The 19,666-nt window shown below is 40.0% G+C and overlaps 1 protein-coding gene across 1 annotated transcript in view; it reads left to right on the top strand.

The window, feature by feature from the left end:
• Positions 1–832: 832 nt before the first annotated feature.
• hap1 (huntingtin associated protein 1) overlaps positions 833–19,666 on the top strand; it is a gene marked incomplete at its 5' end in the record, with an annotated part of 24,988 nt that continues 6,154 nt past the window's right edge. The window contains 11 exons of the mRNA XM_050045273.1: positions 833–1,124; positions 1,495–1,683; positions 11,607–11,683; positions 11,955–12,071; positions 12,184–12,278; positions 13,087–13,195; positions 13,737–13,815; positions 13,909–14,039; positions 14,159–14,233; positions 14,911–15,122; positions 19,158–19,376. Of these exons, the coding sequence (XP_049901230.1) occupies positions 833–1,124; positions 1,495–1,683; positions 11,607–11,683; positions 11,955–12,071; positions 12,184–12,278; positions 13,087–13,195; positions 13,737–13,815; positions 13,909–14,039; positions 14,159–14,233; positions 14,911–15,122; positions 19,158–19,376 (1,595 nt within the window). The remainder of the gene's footprint in view (positions 1,125–1,494; positions 1,684–11,606; positions 11,684–11,954; positions 12,072–12,183; positions 12,279–13,086; positions 13,196–13,736; positions 13,816–13,908; positions 14,040–14,158; positions 14,234–14,910; positions 15,123–19,157; positions 19,377–19,666) is intronic.

Consider the following 19,666-nt stretch of genomic DNA (forward strand, 5'->3'; position numbering starts at 1 on the left):
GGCCTCTTGATTATGGCAAAAATCATAACCACAGTAATTTTGGTCAATAATAAGATCACTATTATTTGACTCAATTATTCTATGACTTTGGGAACATCATGCATTTATTTCATTTTTTAAAAAAAACCAAACTTGTATTGTAGATTTTATAAATATATATATTTAAATAAATAACATAAAAATGAATTTAAAAAAAAAAAGACATCATAATAAATAAGATCAGCTGGGTTGGAACGTTGCACTTCCACATCCTACTGAAAACAATGTGGCTGTATTATAATTTTATCTCGATTATCTTGTATTCATAAGCCAAAATCGTAATTGAAAATAAAATTTGATTAATTCTCAGCCCTCATCACGGATATACAGTATATTAGAGTAGCACTGCACAAATAATTGATGAAAAAAAAGGTCTGAAAAATGCGCTAGTATGAGATATGTTATGTACCTTGTTTTCTAACTAATTGGGAGTCTACAGTATGCGGGGCCATGGTAAAACAAACACTTTGATGGAATGTCTTTGATGGAATTATAGTTTTTAATTTTATATGTTTATTTGCCGAGAAAATCTGAAAGATTGAAAACAAACTGTCATCACACCATACTGCAGTCTAGGTGCACAGTACTGTATATTCATGTTGTGCAGTGCTATATTGAAAACATTTCTGCACATAGTTCCTTTAACATTCTAATGTTTCTACTCTGTTTTCTCCCCTCCCTATTTTTCTCTCTCCTCCCCGTTCTTCTTCTTCTTTATATTTTCCTCTCTGCAGTCAATACCTTCTCTGTCAGTCAGAGCCTGATGCCCTGGACGCCTGCATTGTCTCCCTGAACCACCAGGGGGCGCCAGTCCCACAGCGGGACACCCAGCTGTGAGTTTACCTTCACCCTGAACCCTCCCACCCCAGTCAAGCTGTCCCACTCTGCCTCCTCTCCCTCCTCTTCTTCTCCTCCTGCTCCTCTTTCTCCTCCCTCCTGGCCCCCACAGGCCCACCTGGACTCCCAGTCAGCCTTCTCCCTCCATGAGGGGCGGGGGGAGGTACCTGGGGTCCTGGATGTGGACCCCCAGGCTATTCATCTTGACGTGGGACAGCGACCCTGCCAAGATGTGTCAACTTTAACAGGTAATTCACAAAGGAGGAATATCTTTTATATGTATCATTTTGAAAAAAAGATAATTATGAATGAGATATCTAGATAAAAACCTCACTCACTCATCAGTCTGCAAGTTACTTATATGTTTATGATACCAAAAGCACAAAGGTTAATTCAATTATATTTTGAATATGGAGCAGTTGTAAGAGTGCAATGTAGGTTCATAGATTTATCAGTAGAGGGCAGTGTGCCGTTGTAGATGACATGTCAGCCTAATTGAGTTGTTAAAGTGCTGCTTTCTTTCTCTTTCTTTGTTTTTCTTTCCTCATACATAAACACATACATTCATGAATCTTTATACAAATCACATATGTGCAAACAAACACTCCCCACCCCCAGACCTTTGTTCAGACCTGCCAGAGTTGGAGATAGTGAGCCTCCTGTCAGAGGGTCGGCCCAACTACACTCTTAGAGCGGACAGCGTGTTTGGATACGACAATGACGACTGGCTGCACACCCCTCTGCTGCCCCCAACAGTCGCTCTGGGACTCACATACGAGCAGATTGACGAGACGCTCAAGTACTTCTGTGAGTACTGTTTTATGTGCACTAAACACACAGTGTGTAGTGATGGAATTAGCAGTGACAGGCTCTGTGGGCTTAATTGATGTTAAGCTCTTTTTCATGTTCCCTGAAAGACCTTTTCACCTTAAATGTGAAATATTTTGGGACTGTGTGTGTTAAAGTCTGGTAAAGAGTAACATGAAATGATTACACCCTCATTTCAGGACATTTCCTTGCAGTGTTTTCATACATGCATTGGTTTGTTTTTGCCATATTGCTGCCTTGAAAGTTTTACTGCTGCTTTGTTTTAGCCTTTGTTTGACAAGTTCAGTATTGGCACAAGTCAAGTTGTAAGGTTTGCTGAAAGTTAATGTGTCACTTTTAATGGCTGGCCAAGAAGTAGAACACAGCAGCTTTGTATTTGGCAGATGCTTAAACAAATTTACAAGGAAGGCATGAACATAAATGAGAGGGTGTACCTACTTTTCGCCCAGTTCGGTGAAAACAGTATCCGTCAATGTCTCGCCCTGCTTACAGCTGGTATTAACATGAATCTTGGGTGATCGGATCACAAGTGGACAGCTCTAAGTACAGATGTGAAAGCACCCAATGCCTCCTCAATGTATCTTGAGATTCGATCTCTCAGACCACATTCAGAGGTGGTGTGGGCTGCATATGGCTAATGTTTTTTCAGCGGTGTATATACTCATATGTCCTGGGCCACACTGAAGGACCGCCTACTCAGCTGAGGTAAAAAAAAAAGTTCACTGATACAAAAAGACTTGACTTTGTCCTCAAACCCGTTAATAACCGTTAGGTAACAGCTGTGTGATGCTTCCAGTTAGCCTGTAAGTGATTTATACAGCAAAATGCCAAACATTGTTTTGTTCAAGTTTCACAGATATGCTGTTTTTCTTTGGAGTATTGTTAAGGTAAAACAAATCAAGTTGATGATGTTGCCTTGGTTGTTTGGAAATTGCGGTTGGCATTTTAGAATATTATCTGACATTTTATAGACTAAAAGATTGGTTGATTAATCAAGATATTAATCAGCAGGGGCGTCGGTGGCTTAGTGGCAGAGCAGGCGCCCCATGTACAAGGCTGTTGCCGCAGCGGCCCGGGTTCAAGTCCAGCCTGTGGCCCTTTGCTGCATGTCACTCCCTCTCTCTCTCCCCCTTTCACACTTAACTGTCTTGTCCATTAAAGGCAAAAAATGCCCAAAAAAATATCTTTAAAAAAAAAAAAAAAGATACTAATCAGCAGATTAAGTGATAATGACAATATTATTGTTAGTTGTAGCCCTGGTCACTACATTTATTCACTTGCTTAACAATGAACTTCAGTGTATGTGTGTATTTTTTTGTTGACCTGAGTGTGTGAAACCTAATCCCTCCTCCACACACTCTGCCACATTTGTGAGCCACAGATGTCAAAATGTCACCAAGCCGATTAACCTGTCGTCACTTGGCTTCCTTAGCAGTTTCCACTGGAGCGCCGCAGACGGCATATCCCAGCGGCCACTCTGACATCATGATGACATTGTTGGCAGTCAAGTGCCGCAGCAATCCAGAAAGGGTTGATGGTTAGATGCAGAGATTGTCTAGACTTGTGGGGTGATGGGAGGTTGTGTGCATCCACACCCTAACTACGATAAGGCTGTCTTTTGTTCTGTAGCTTAGACCAGTGGTTCTCAACCCTTTTTTTTATGTCAAGGACCCCTAAACTGACACACATCAGGTCACAGGCCCCCATATGATAATGTTTTGCTTCAGGGACCCCCAACTGAAAAAAACTGGTTGTTAAATATGATTGATACCAGAATTCAATAGTTGTGGAGGAAGTGAAACCTGTGATCAGAACAGTCAATCTTATGACTCCTACTCACATTGGGCTCAATGTGCAGATATCTGCCTGCCATATTTGCTTTGTTATGAAGGAGTGACATTCAGAGCATTAATATAGCTGCAAACCACCATTTGCTGCATAAAGATGTAGAGGAGTAATGGCATCCTGAGCGGAGGATGAAGTCATGCTCCCTCTGTATATGTTGTAATCTGATCTTCTCTGTTCTTTGTTGTAGTAGATGTACTGGCTGGCTAGCTAATCACCGCCACTCTGCACTGCGCTCATATGGTGGTTACCGCTAATATTGAGACGTTGTCATTGCTGAGGCGTAATGCCCCTGCTCCAATAAATTACAAGGGGCACTATGCAGGTGTATTTCAACGCTTTCTCAAGAAAGATCTGCTTATCTAGACTTTATTCCAAGATATCCCCTCCCCCTGATGACCTTGCTTCATAGTGATAGAATTTCATGAGATTGTATGGCTACGGCCTCATAATGCTGACCGCCACATGTTCCTATCAGGACCAGGACAAACTAACTTGCCCCATGCAGACTGTGCCATGCTGTACCATGCTGCAGTGTTTGACTCTTTTTGGCAGGTGACATATGGTGTTGTTTGTTTTTAGTGTTCTTTACTTTAGCTCACTGCGTCCTTCTCTGCACCATCTGTTTGTGTTTTAATTCCAGTTTTACTCTGCGTCTGCGTCCTACCCCTGACTTGACAGTTACTGCTGCTCTATGGATTGTTTTTTTTTTGCTTTTCAGTTGATATTTTTGTGTTTTACAGTCAATAACTTAACTGTTGTGCATTGGTCTTACTGCCCTGACAGCCCATCATTTCAGTCACAGCACGCAGCTGTTTTTGGTGAAAAAGCTCTGATAAACCCACTGTGTGCTACCTGTCCAGCACCAAACACTGATTAGCTGGTGAACAGAGTTGAGCATGTGACAGCTGAGGAGCCAGATATTGTCCTTAGAGGCTGGTGGAGACGACTCAGACTCATTGCTCTGTGTCTGTTGTATATGTACATAGGCAACTGTTTGCTAAATGACTTTATATTAACAAAGTTATAAACTATATAAGGACTTTATGCCCCAAATGGCCCAAAACTCTATTAATGCAGGTTCAAGGTACATCCCCTGCAGATATAGATATTTTTTTAATTTGTTTTGTTTATTGAAAGATTAACTGAAAAAAGAATTAATTATATTATTCAGCCATTTTATTTTCTCTAACTGACTGGTGAAAATCAAACGCACTTAATTCCGTGTGAAAGGGTGTGAAACATAGTTTTGAAAGGTAACGTGCTAGTTGTTATGAACTGAATAAACCTCAAATCACATTTCGTTGGAAAAGCACAACCAGTGTTACAAGGAAGCATTTGAGCAAATAATTAAGTGACATGCAAAACCACTAATCCATAACAAGGAGTGCATGGTTAATAATCACGAATCAACTCAGACATGCAGTGCTGCAGAGGGAGTTCACTTGTCTGGCTAAATTCTAAACATTCTCTGCAGCATGTGTTGCTCTTCTATTGGGGAGTTGGCAGACTGCGTGCATGTCGGATCTTTAATAAATAATGATTGGTTATATATTAGATCAGAAACACGAGCACTACGTGGTTGTTGTGTGGGGCTGAATTTCGCTGCGGGTCAAAACAGTGTTGTAAATGACCTTTCAGGGTGTTTCCCCAGACAAATATGGACTAGGGATATCAGCTCTCAGTTTGTGGAGACTTGTACTAGTGATATGGTGCTTATTATATCTTGCATTAAGGCACAGTCGTGGGCTGAGTTGATTTTATCAAGATTTTACTCAAACTGTATTTTAGTGCCTGTGTTTTATAACAAACATGAATATGTCAGTAGTTAGTTGATATGAGGTTCATCTCAATGATCCAGGCGGTATAATGTTTAAAGAAGGTTGAATCAAAGCAGAGTGCAGAGTGTTGATTTTATTACCGGGAGGTGACTCTAAGAACTTGTTATTGTGGGCAGAGTACTTGAGAAGTTACTTCCTTATAACCTTGTAGCAGTTTTACTTGTGTTATCATAGCGCTGGCCTGGTAACTTCAGCTGGTTGAACCACTCCCGTAGAGGGTTTTATGATTTACACTTGAACCTTAGACGTGTAATTTAGATGTGCTGCCCTCAAAGATTTTATCATGCACACAATAAATGCTTGCAAAAGTGGAGCGTGTGGGTGGGCAATCACAGATGGCAAAAGTTGTGTCTCCGCTGTCTTTTGCGTGCTGCATTTGACCTGGAAAGAGTCAGTCTGTGGGTGAAAAATGAATGAGGAGATTAATATTTGATTGTTAGAAAACTGCTGTGTCTAGGGTAGCAACTGCAAGGGTATGGGACAGGCAAAGACAAGACTGTGAATATGGCGACCAGGTGTAGAATGACTGTGGATCATCGCAACACACAGTCAAATTCACTGGAACATGATTTGGAAATTCAAAAAATGGAATAATCTTTGTGGTAGCCCTAATAATCTGGGAAAACAGAATTTTAATTACTCACTGCATAAAGAAAGCAACCCCCGGCCCCTAGTTCTCAGAATGACATTAATTATTTTTATTTTAGATGATATAATTATTATTTTGACATAATGTTTAAGTATTACAAAAAAAGGAATAATTGTTTTAGCATAGAAAGAAATATATATGAAAAGATAAAATTTGGAAAAATGACATATTCTCTCTCAATAATCCCAGTCAAAGCACATTATCTCTCAGACTGTATTCTGTCTATTGCTCCCATCAGACCCCTGTAAAGTAGGTGTGGCTCTGTATGCACCAGTATTACGCAGAGCCCCCTCTCTCTATCTGGTATTACGTATGTGCACAGATCAAGAACAGCCATTGGCAGGGGCGGAACCTACCATCTCCCTCAATTCCACAGGGGTGGGTGGGTTTATTGCAGCATCCTTTGATACTGCATCAGCATCCCTATCCTGAATTTTTTCTTGATTATAGCCAATGAAACTTGTGTTTTTGTGCTTGGACGAGGTCGGTCTGATCAATATCAGCTTTTGTGGCGTGTGGATTAGATTTTTCCTCCTCCTCCACCCCTCCTCCTCTTCCTCCCCTCTCTTCTTACCCGGTAGTCCAACGTGGCCAGGTGAACGGAGGCAGGCATGACGACAGATGTCCCTTCAGTCTGAGGGATTATATATTAACACCAAGCGGCTCAGATTCTCTTGCACACAGGAACGCAGGTGGACACACACCCACTCACGTAGGCTAGTGGATATTGTTTTTTCCCCAAACACACGGGCCAGCAGGATGATGCCGGAGACACAGCTGGTGTGTGACAGCACAGTGTACACACAGTAGACTCAGAAGAACAAGGGAATTAGCTGACGGACGGAGAGGCAGAGGGCAGTTTTTCTACAGTTACCATGGAGGTGTGGAGCTCCTCTGCATCTGAGGAGGAGGAAGACAAGAGCACTGCCAGTTTTGTGGATGAAGTAGTGGACGAGGAGATGAAATGCCTCAACAGCAATAACAATAATAATAATAACAACAACAACAAGGAGAGCCTTTGCCGAGAGGTGACACAAGGTGAGTTAAGGCAGTGCGTGATGAGGCAGAGGATAGGAAAATGCAGGTGGCATGCACAGGAGACTGGTCAGTGATCTGCAGAGCCAATGCTTAGAAAAGAGAGTTAAGAAAAATTATATGTAAATCACTAAGTATAAAGTGTCAAGGTTAATGATTATTCTGCCCTGTGAGTCAGACACTGCTGTCTGGTGTGTTTTGTTGTACGTTGCATTCTGTGTTATCTAAGTGCTTTAATACTTTATAGTGCTCAGCATGTACTGCAGGGAGCAGTGATGTCATTGAAGGTGCAGTACGCAAATGATGATTATTCATCCATTCAAACAAAATGCTTGTTATTGCAGCTCTTTTCAAGAGATGCCTTTAGTTCAACATCAAAGTGCCCCGAGACATGTAAGGTTTTGTAAATATATCCAGTTTCCTGTTGGTGTGGTGAAGGTCACTGAGCCCGTGTGTGTGTGCGTGCACGCTGCAGCAGCACAATCAAGTCCTGTGTACATGTCAGCAGTCATCACTGGCAGCATTGCGAATGTGGGTTTACTCCTGTACTTCTGCTGTTACTATGTTGAGGGTAGAGCGCTAAAATTTGGGAATAGTATTTCAGTGCTTCAGTTTACTTTTTTGTTTTTCCTCTTCTTTAACATGGTTTGAATTTCAGAGGGACTTTTGGAAACAGAATTAAATTAGTCAAATGAGATTGAGGGAATGACCTGAATGATGTTCCAAACAAATGACTGCGTGTTGAATGTTCCCAAAGCCGTTACTTTGTGGCCTGTGGTTCAGCAGAACAAAGAGTGCAGAAACATTAACTATGCTGCTGCCCTAGTTTCAGTCCAGTATTGTTAGTTGTTTTGGCTTTTCCTCTGATGCAGTGTCAGACTTCTGATGCATATCAAATAATATGTGCCATAAATAAGATCATTTCAGGGTGTTGGCCTATAGCAAAGACGAGTTTGTATTGGCACAATTCAATCTTGTTACAGTATTTTTCAAATTGATGTATATGCTCTACATGGTTGTACATCTAAGATTAAAAAAGGTGCATGCACTGATGTTCTACTTTAACAGAGCAGGTAATGTGAGCAGGGAGTCTCCTCTATTTCTCATTTGTATCGGGCGTTCTTTGTCTACATGGGCATGTGGCTGGCACCCGCACGAATACTGCGACACGGGCACCACTCCAGAAAAAGGACGGCTGGCTTCTCTGTTATGCAATAGGATAAATAAATTGGATATATTTTCAGTGCGCGTGTACACGTTGTTGCGTATCCTGTGTATTGTGTTCAAGTGTCTATTTTGACATCTTTAGGCTAAAATCTAGCTGTAATTTTTAACGTATTAACAATGGATCTGGCAATGATAATGTTATTCATAACACCTCCTAATTCTTTATGGCAAAATTGATGTTACCATCATAAAATGCGTATATACTTATGAGTATTAACTTTCCAGACAGATTAGCACTAGGAAGCTCTGTGAGATATATTTTAGCTCCTGCCAATCTTGTCAAGTCTGCACCTCCATAACAGTAGAGATCAGTAGGGGATCAATGTGAATCTTTTTCTTGGACTCATCCATGCCTGTCTGATCCCCACAACATCACAGACGTCATAAGTACACCTAAGTCAGCAAGGTTCATCCGTAGGTACAGTATTAGACTAGCAGTTCAGGGCTATCTGGATTTAGCTCAGCCCAAACCTTAAAACCTCTAGCTGGCAAATGTTCCCTGATCTGCTTGATACTCTCTGGCAGTCAGGTCAGGAGGAAATAGAGCAGGTATTTTGGCTGGTGAGACTTTGTGGATGGGCAGTTCAGGTGCTTGCTAAAGGGTGCAGTCATTCATGTGCATTTAATAAACAGCTTTTAGCACAAGTGCTGCAATCCACTTTAAGCACAATAGGATTTAAGGAAGTTGAGCTATTATCTGATTAACCCTTTGTTAATTTCTAGAATGTATTTTGGTAATTACACAATCAGCCATGTTGAGCGCAAGAAGACTCATACATGGATGTAGTTAAGGCTGTAGTAGACCTCTCAAAAGGCTTTACACTGCAGACACCATTCACCCCATCCACACACACGATCATACACTGGTGGCTGAGGCTACCATGCAAGGTGTGACTTACTCATCAGATAATCATTCACGCACACTTTGACATGTAGACTGCAGGGGCCAGGGATCGAACCACTGACCTTTATTAGTTGACTGCCGCTACAGCCACCAATGTAATGTCACAAATTGAATTTAAGGTCAAGTTTCGAAGTTAATTCTTGGTCTTGGAAACAGTAAAATCATTGTACCTTTGGATTCATTTAATAGCTGTTGTGGAGTTTACGATCATATAACAGGACCTATGTCAGCAGGTGGAGTTTGTCTGTTTGTTTTGGAATTGTTAATGTTAAATGTCCAATTTTTTTGTTATTATTCTTTTAGGACTTTTCATCCATATTGTCTTAAAAATGAGCATTTAGAATTCCAGAAATATTTAATATATGAAATAATTTAACAAATTAGAAGGACAGTATCCATAACCTGCATTTGGGAGGCAGGCTTGTCCAGTGGTGCAAGATTTGTCCTTCTCCATGAGATTCAGTGTTCAAATACATTAAATTAAATTAAAAGAGTTTCCAACATCATATGTCACTTCTGCCATCTTGATGTCCCAGATTCTACTGTTGCAGCAGTGACTTTGACTCATGATGCTTATTGTAGTTATTTGTGATTGGTGGAAAACTCTTTGATTCTAACACTTTTTGGTTTTGCATTACACTTTAATCTACATAATGGACATGGAAACATGACCTCATCTTTACAGTAAATCACCTCAGACTACTGTAGACATGATTTATGTTATATAATTCATGGTCAGCTACAGTATACTGTGCAGTGCAGCAGTTCAGCCCAAGGTTAGGTTCTTTCCATTAGGATGATTAGACACTGATACAGCTATCCAATCACTGTGTTTCCAGGCCAAATTTATAGACCTCGATCTAATTGCTTTGCTGTCTGGCAACTTCCCATCTCTTTAGTCCAGTTAAGCCCTGTACCAAAGTAAGATTACACAACATTTTTTGGTTCAGAGGCATGCACTGTCATTCAGAATTGAACGGAAGTCCAGGCAAATTTTGTATGTACTTGAAATCAAATGTTTATTTATTACTTACACTGCACTTTAACTTTAATTGTTGTATTTTACACCTGTCTTAGTCTTGTTTTTTTATTTATTTTCTGTTCTCTAGCTCTTAAATGGCATTTTTAATTGTCTGTAAATGTCCTTTTATGATATATTTCTTTTGCATTTTGTCTTGATGCTCTTGATTTTTGATGTAAAGCTTTTTGAATTGCTCGGGTGCCGAAATGTGCCATATAAATGCCTTGCCATGATGGTAAAGATGGTAAAAGGCAGTATGCATCTTAAGTCCGCTCAGAAAGCATGACACCTATGATTGCAGATAGTGTTACAAAAGTAACACAAAATCAAAACATAGTGTTGTAGTTCATGGTTGTTGTTTAAAACCGAAGTCCTTTACGTACAGTACATTGGCTTCAAATAAGAGCTACGTCAATACTAGATCTGTCTGACCTGAGAAAATGACTTTATGACCCTCCACACTGCTTCACCCTTATTGACTTTGAAGTGGACATAAACAAAGCATTGTCCAGGATGTAAACAAAGTTGCAGGTCATGAGCCAGTTGCTGTTATCCCTTCCATGCTGTACATGTCCTGCTGGTGTGAACACTTTGTCAGTTTAGCCCTGGCAGCCTCTCCTGATGAGCTATATTGGTGTCCAGGAGAACGAGGTCCTTATTGGTGTCTTATCTGGGCTGAAAGGGATCAAGCTAAGAGGATCAGTATGTGGCTGACTACATGGACCACAGCATGTCGGTAGCTGTGGAAACTTAAAGGAGAACCAACATCCACTCAGGCCTCATTCATACAGGGAATATTTTTTTTCTGTCTGAGTGTAATGTTGGTGTATTTACAGGTTAATATGAAAGAGTAAAAATGTAACCAAGAGTATTTTTTTCATGTGTTTGCATGATTATGTAATCTATGGATAATAATCAATTTTTAAATATTTATAATCTATAATCCATTTTCATCAGAGCAGTGTATCAGACATGCAACAGAAAACCAGGAACTTTTTCATAAAAAATCACAGGGAATAAGACTTTACAGTTCAGGACATGTCTGATTGGCAAGTTAATTCTTGGCAAACTGCTCAGAAACAGCAGTATAACATAACTTTATAAACTGGATATTAAACAAATCAAACATCTGTCTCTCAATAAGTGAAAACTGTGCTTTTCTAACGTCGTATTTTCTATTGTAGTATTGCTGGCTTGTTCAATAGCTGGTTGAAAAATAGAAATAGAGGAAGAAAGCTCCCTCATTGGCTAGTTGTTATGGCTCATAACCCCTGTTTTATGATAAACAGCAAGGTGTTGTTGTTACAGTATCCTTAGTGTGCCGTGCACAGCTCTGCTTCTTCCTCCATTCATTAAATCCCTCTCTCCCTCCTCCCGCAGTGCTGTGCTCAGACAGAGTGGGCCAGGTCACCAAGACGTATCATGACATCAAGGCAGTCACCCACCTGCTAGAGGAGGTAAGAGAGGGACACACAGCAGATGAGATGGGATTATGGTGGATTAAAATTATCTGCCTCACTGACCATCACTGTCTGTCACCCTTTTTTAGCACTCTGGTGTCTGTTATTGTGATCGTAAAGAAAGTAAATTAAATCTGTAAAAAAAACCATACCTGCAGATGTGATTGCCTCACTCAAACGGTGATTGTGTAACTGCCTAGTTTTGACAAATTGTAATCTACCACTCAATAAAATAAATGCATTATATCATTCATGTATCACATTGTAGAAAGAGCGGGATCTCGAGTTAGCAGCGCGGATTGGTCAGTCCCTCCTGAAGCAGAACCAAGAAATAACCGCACGCAATGAAATGCTGGACGAACAGCTTGAAATTGCAAAGGAAGAGGTATGAACACACCTCATGATTCACACTGAAATATATGATCTGTGATGTTATCGGTCTGGTCTCTTACATGGTCTGCAGAGCTCAAGTCACATCAGCTCACTATATTTTCTAGATTGCTCAGCTTCGCCATGAGCTGTCGATGCGAGACGACCTCCTTCAGTTCTATGCGAGCACCGAGGAGATCGAGAACGCTGAATCACACTCGCCGTGAGTTTACACACATACACAAACACTACATGGAGGTTGTGAAGTGATGCCACTTGAGATATTTAGCTTCATGAGAACATGTAGTTTTAGTTTGTTGTGTCCTTCAGAAGAATGAGAATTACTTTGATTTATGCAACTAATATCTGTTCAATGACAAACTATAATCTTATTTCCCTTTAAAAACAGACAGAGTAACCTTTAACCATTCAATAACAAAATAAGGCCTTTTTGATATGTCACTCAGTGCTTGTTGGGTTCAAACAACATACAAGGTGTACTCTGCTACTTTATCTTTTTTCTGCTAATTTAAAATGAACAGAAACAAATTATTTCTGCTGCAATGTAACAAATACAATCATAAAATATTTTTTTTTAAAAACAGCCTTCTTGCTGTAGTTATTAAGTGATCTAACTAGGTCTCTAAATGTTTGTGATCATCAGTGCGCTGAGTCTGTGTGTACGTAAACATACGTCAGAACGGCTCCTCTGATCCTCTCAAAGTTCTCAGCTAAGCTTTCTGCTTAACTCTTTCCCATCAGCAGGTTAATCAGTTAATCATCATCACGATTCATTACTGTTGTCTTTCATTTCTTTTCATTGCAGCAGTTTATTTAACCATTTTTAAGGACATTTATTCCCACTCACTCAGTTAGAAAATAACTGGTTGAAATAAGCGTGTTTGTTCAGGTATTTGCTGTTAATAACTGTCCGGTTCTGCTTAGGTACACGCTGCAGGTCACTTTTTTTCTCCTAGTGAGAGAAACGGAAAGATGTCTAATAGAGTCAAATGTTTCTTTTCTTGTTGTAGAATAAAAAGGAACGCATCGTGCAGCTCTCTCAGCAACTTTGTCCACTATGACTTCCTGCAGCAGAAACTGAAGGGTTTGGAGGACGAGAACCGCAAACTGCGATTAGAGGTACGCACCACTGCAAAGTCCTCACTCAGAATGAAATTAAAGTTGCTCATTCATAACATAAAATAGAACACTTAAAAATGTTCATCATCATTTTTATGGCAAGTAATGTATAAAATCTAGCTTTTGATGTTTCAGGAATTACTGACTACATTTAGTTTTAATCCTGAACAAATATCTTCATTCATACAGAAACATTTATTTGCAAAAACAGCCTGACATTTAAACAAAATGCACTATGCAATCTCATTAAACACTGCATAATGCAAAATAAACACATTTGTAGCTATAAATAAGTCATGAATGTGATGCTAAAAAGGAGTTCAGTCCATATTTGGGAGTAACACCTATTGTTTATCTTGGCTTTTTTCTTGTGTGTTAGCATTAGGATTGAATCAGGTAACAAACATTAAAGGGATGTAGTGCCTTATTAATGGCACAGATCAGAGATGTAATAGTGTTGTTCAGTTTGATAAAATATGTCATTCTTCATTGACTATGGTCTTAAACGTGTGACATTTTGACATTGGCATTATTTCTGCAGGCCAATGAGCTCACAACAGAAACCACCAACTATGAGGAGCAAGAACAGGAGCTGATGATGGTGTGTGTGGAGGAACTCTGTAAGTGTTACAGTTTTGTTTTTTCAAACTGAAAATTTTGCATAGATGATCAGTGACTGGGGGAATTAACGTACTGTTACTTGTGTGTTTCAGCATCTGTCAATAAGCAGGTAGTCGACCTGTCAGAGGAGCTAGCACGGAAGGTCGAGGACTGTCTGCGACAACAGGAGGAGATCAGCTCACTGCTGGCTCAGATTGTTGACCTGCAGGCCCGTTGCAAAGTGGTGAGTTAAACACACACACACACACACACATGCATGCACACACACACACACATGCATGCACACACACTGTTAGACTTCATAGCTAAACTCTGCTAACCTTCTTTTCTGTGTCCCTCTAGCTGACCCATGAGAATGAGGAGCTGAACCAACACCTGAGTGCCTCACGTGAAAGCCAGTTAAATCTTCGATCAGAGGCAAGACACTTTGACTGAATATAGTCAATTAAGAGTTGGAATAGGATCCTGACACGTTCTTGCTTGAGCTCGGTTTTGTGTTCCTTTAAGAAACAATTAGAGTGTTGACACCTAGAACATGCTGCTGTATCTTCAAACATGCGCTGGTGTCGCCAGCATCCTTTCATTTATTGTTATTGTGGGCATTTAACAAACTACTGTTCAGAAACTAATTAGATACAACACCCTAAGTTCAACTTTAGAATTATATGCCTTTACATGTGGAATATCAGCCAAACGTACATGCTACTGGCTGATGGTAGCATTGTCATTGCTTAGTCAGACGTCCAGAGCTCTTGTCAATCTTCTAGAGGCTTGGAGAAAAGCAATGACTTAGGTTTGTTATAAAGGGGCAGAGATACAGTGGACTGTTTTTAGACCTCCACCAATTTTTCCCTGTGCACTGAGGTGCTGTTTATGGAGGTTGCATTTTTGATTTTCTAAGATCATACTATAGAAACATAGTCTGTTACCCAGAAAGCCCTTCTCTGCCTCCCCACACAGACATGTTATCTTTGTGTATCCTTGCAGAAGCATACTTTAGCCATAATATGTAAATACTCAGCTCTGATGTTGTGAATGGTCAGTGTTTTCTTCTTGTACTACAGTTTGACAGATATGTCTCCCCCTGTCTGCAGCTCAAAGACCTGCGGGACAAGTACTCGCAGTGTGAGGACATGCTCCGCGAGGCCCGAGAGGACATTAAGAACCTGCGGAATAAGAGCCTACCCAACAGCACGGTGCAGCGTTACACTGCACTTGCCTCTGTCCTCCCCATGGACTCACTGGCAGCTGAGATAGAGGGCACTTTCCGCAAAGGTCTGGACACCCCGGCACCCTCAGAGTACAAGTGAGTCTGATTTTGTGTGTGTGTGGAAGGCTTTTCTTACACTTCTCCCTAAACATTCAATTTCTATCCTGATAAAACCCAGGATATTTACTTAATGTGAGTCATCAAGACTTGCTTGCTGCTTAAATGCCCTGCCTGGTCTTGTTTGTATACAATAAAAACCCAACTCACAGTCTGTCTTTGGAGTGTTAAACCCCCTGTGTGTTTCACTCGAGGTACGTGACATCATGATGCAGGTGGACTGAGCAGGCAGCACTCTATCTTGCCATGTTTCAGTGAAAATACATGTTTGTCTGAGTACACAGATGGGCAGCAGAAAGTGGGATATGCTGCAGGACTGGCTTTAGGTATTTTCTGTGGCTGTCTTTTTTTTCTCCACCATGACACTTCTCATTGTTGGAATCTGTTGTAACTGGTGGAAATCCAAGGTGACTACAGTTGCTATTCTCTGATAGGACGCAGTACTAAGCTGCTACTATTACTCTAACAGTCTCAGGGTTGATCCACACCTTAACCCAAACCATTTACTTTGAGATTATATGATAGACAGCTGAGGCTGAATATAAAATGTCTTTCATAACAGTATACAGGACATGTGGGGAGGCAACAGACTGACTTTCTTTACTGCTTGAAAAGTGGTGTGTTTTGGTTCGGATTTTTGGCTTTTCAAAGGTTGATACAAATACTTAAGAATATACCACTGCCTCATATTGAAGTGTGACATTTACAGATGATATAACAGATTATTTTAAGATGCTATATTTACTATCTTTACATCAGTAAAATACACCAAGTGGGACACACACACCGTGATAGTTAGCAGCTAACTACATTTACTTTACATTTATTTAGGTTAAGTACAAGTGCCTAGACATTGTACTTGAGTATTTCTGATTCATGCGACTTCATACTTTTTGTTTCACTAAATTTCAGCGGTACTTTTTACTCCATTACATTCATCTGACAGCTGTAGTTATTAGTTACTTTAAATATTGTGATTTACATAAAAACACAAGCTTTTAAAAACTTCTTGCTATTAGAGATTAAACCAGCTGTTGCTAACCTCTTCGGCAAATACAGAAACCCCTTGAAGAAATGTTGTGTTCTTCGATGTCAGTGAGTTATTAGAGACATTTCCCCTCTAAACTTCTCAGATTGTTTAAGCTGACAAAGAGGAAAAATGATCTGCTATTTATACAAAAACAGGGAGAAACGCCGCCCAAAACAAAACTAATTTATGTAGTAGAACTTAGTTTTTCTTTTCTTCTGTTTTTGTCCTTCCCCATTAATCATCTCACAACTCCGTTAGACATATATAGTCACACTTTGGAGGGGACACCACCCCTAGTTTGTGAACCACTGGACTAAACTACCTTATAAAGCAGATAAACCAGCGCCACCTCATCCAGCTTCAGCAGTAAAATGCTGCTACATTGATGCATCACTATAATGCCATCTATAATATCACTCACAGGAGCAGTTCTTCTGCAGGATGACTTTTAGTGTTGATATTTTAGGTATAAATGTTGCTGCTAATAATTCCATAATTTAAGTAAATATCTTGTGATCACTGGTCAAACAATGAACATATAAACAACTTAATAATAAACTAGTACATTTTATTTCCTCTGAGGCTGCAGTGCTAATCACTGATCTACCTGAGACAAGAGATGAAGGAGAGGAAGCAGGGAAGCTTTTTCCTCAAAACAAGCTCCTGAAAAAAGAAGATACATCACAGTAAATTTAAATTTGTCTTTTAAAGGATGAGTTAGAATCTAGTGAGCTAAATAATCAGTGTAAGTTAAAATGAAACAAACATACCTCGTCTCGGTCCTCTGCTCCTTCTTGATCCTGACCTCCAGGGCCTCCTGTTGGATTTTCGGCTGTCTCTCGCTCTAAGGATGTACATCTTCTTTTTGTAAATGCTCTACTCGTCGCCAGCAGGAACCTTCCAACCAGCTTTTCCTTTTTCATTATCACAACTTCCTGCTCCTGGCTCCTCTCATGCATGTCTATAAGCTCCATAGGTATTTGTGTCTCCACTGGTTCCCCTGTTTCATTCTCTTTGTAATGGAAAGCTTTGTTGATTTCTGTGTTCTTCAAAACCTCCTCCAACCTGTTGATCTCATCAAGAGCCTTGAAGTACTTCCGCTCCAGTATCCTCTGTGTAGTTTTGTTTCTATGCAGGAGTTGACTCTTTTCCACCACCCATTGGTTCTCCATGTGCTGGAGTTCCTGAACCTGCCTCTTTAGTTTGGTGTTTATTGAGGACAGCTTCTGGATGGTTTCATTAGCTGATTCAATGCTTTGTTGAAGTGCAAGCGCTCCTGTGTTCTCAGCTGGCCTGCATGCACTTGGCTTGTGTTGTTTAGCAGCAATACCACACTGCTTCCTCTTAAAGACAGAAATACACAAGTAACGTTAGGGGTGAAATCACAATCACACAGTAAATGTGTTGTAGCCTTTTACATCTGTTGTTAAACAAAACTGTAGTCATAAAGAGCTACTTTTCATTTAAACGACAATTTAGCTTCAAGTCTATTGTATTTGTATCTTCCTGGTTTTACAATGTGGTTATTTATTTATTGAGCTGAGTTCGCTGAGTTCTATCTACATATTTAAGAAAATCTTACCTTGTTTTTTCTCGTCTGTTTGCTCCCCATGTCTACTAAACAAAGATATTGTAGGATACTGTGTAAGGAAGCAGCTGGCTAACTAGATGACTGTAGCATAAATTTGTTTTCATTTAAAATACACTGTTGGTCCAGGCTCTGAGTCAAAGTGTGTGTTGTTGTTTGTGTTTGTTTAAATGCTGAGGAAGAGTTAATTCTAAAATTGAGGTTCAAATTTGAGTCTTGTCTTTAGAAACAGCAGTTGGAATTAAGATTTTTGGATCACTTTAATGCACTTTATTTTGTGATAGTGAACGAGAAGTCTTAAAGGCTCTGAAAACCTATTTTCCTAATCACTTCTTATAATTAGCGAACATGCTTTTGGGTGTTTCATATGAGAGGTCTGCATTTATGTTTTTGTCTCTGCTCTGTCACGGTATTTCCATCCAACAATCTGGATTTAGCAACATTTAAATGAAGACATGATTAAAGTTTTGGGGTTGCTTGTTTATAGTGCCAGGGAACTGTCAATCAAATCGGATCAAACCAAACCAAACCCACACAGTCCTGGTGCAGTACAGCTTATTATTTTGATTCCCAAGGATATTACTTTCCAAACGAAATAAATAAAAAAAAAAATTCAAAGATGATGTAACCCCCCAGTGTTATTTAATGTTTTTTAACAACTAGAATAGAACAAAGTAGATACTAAACACATCTGGGGTTTTTTTCCCACAAGTGCACAACTGATTTTGGGCTCCAGTGATTAAAAAATCACAGATTTCTCACATTGTCCGTCATTCAAAATCACTTAAGGAATGGGAGTTCGTTGAAATAAATCAGGGCAGGTGGACATGTGGACTTTAACTAATGGACTCAGTCTAACCCTAATGTTGGTTATACTTTAAACCGCTATGCTCATTCAGTTTGAGGATGTGTTCCCTTAAAACAGAATGGGTGTGACACCCCTGCATAAACAACAAAGAGCATCCCTCCTCCATTACCACTATCTTACAAGGTAAAGAATATTGCATACTAAACAAAACATATGGATATGGAGAGATTTGAAAAGTCTGTTACATGATGGAAAGCAGCAACTTTAAAACACAAGGGAATAAAAGTTGGTAATGGCAAACCTCATACCTATCCTTTAGTCGTCTAAGTAACTTACTCAAAGTGGTCCTGTACATTTAACTACAACTGTTTCCTAGCCTCTGACATGCTGCCCTGCTTGTGTCTCAGTGATAAACTGGATATACACAGCACTTCTCTGCTTCTAACATCATAATAATTCATACAATTTGCCGACTGCGGTTTAAAAAAATGCAGTGATTGCATTATGGGTTGTATGTTCTGCTACTGAGATGAATGATATAGATTGTGTGTAATCTTTTACACTCACGCCCTTCTCTTCTCCTGACAGGAACCATCCGTGGCGTGTGTTTGAAACAGTGAAGGTGGTGAACAAAACTGTGAGGCTGCGTTCTCGGTGCCACTCCCCAGGGCTGCCAGGCTCCAGCCCGCCGTCCACTCGCTCCAGTTGCACCAGCACCCCTCGAACCAGCTACTATGGGTCCGACAATGCCAGCCTTACACTGGAGGATAAGCCCAGCTCCAGTAATTCTCACAAAGAGGACAACAGGTGTGTTTGAGTATGAGATCATGCAAAATTACAGATATATTTTTGATCATTTTATACGCATATTTGGTCATTTTAAAAACCTTCCTGACTACGTTGAAATGTTTTCATAGCAAGAGTTGATAATGATTTATCAATCAATCAATCAATCAATTTTATTTATAAAGCCCAATATCACAAATCACAATTTGCCTCACAGGGCTTTACAGCATACGACATCCCTCTGTCCTTATGACCCTCGCAGCGGATAAGGAAAAACTCCCCAAAAAAACCCCTTTAACGGGGAAAAAAAA

Source organism: Epinephelus moara, chromosome 5 (assembly GCF_006386435.1).
Source record: "Epinephelus moara isolate mb chromosome 5, YSFRI_EMoa_1.0, whole genome shotgun sequence".
In the NCBI taxonomy this organism is placed as follows: domain Eukaryota; kingdom Metazoa; phylum Chordata; class Actinopteri; order Perciformes; family Serranidae; genus Epinephelus; species Epinephelus moara.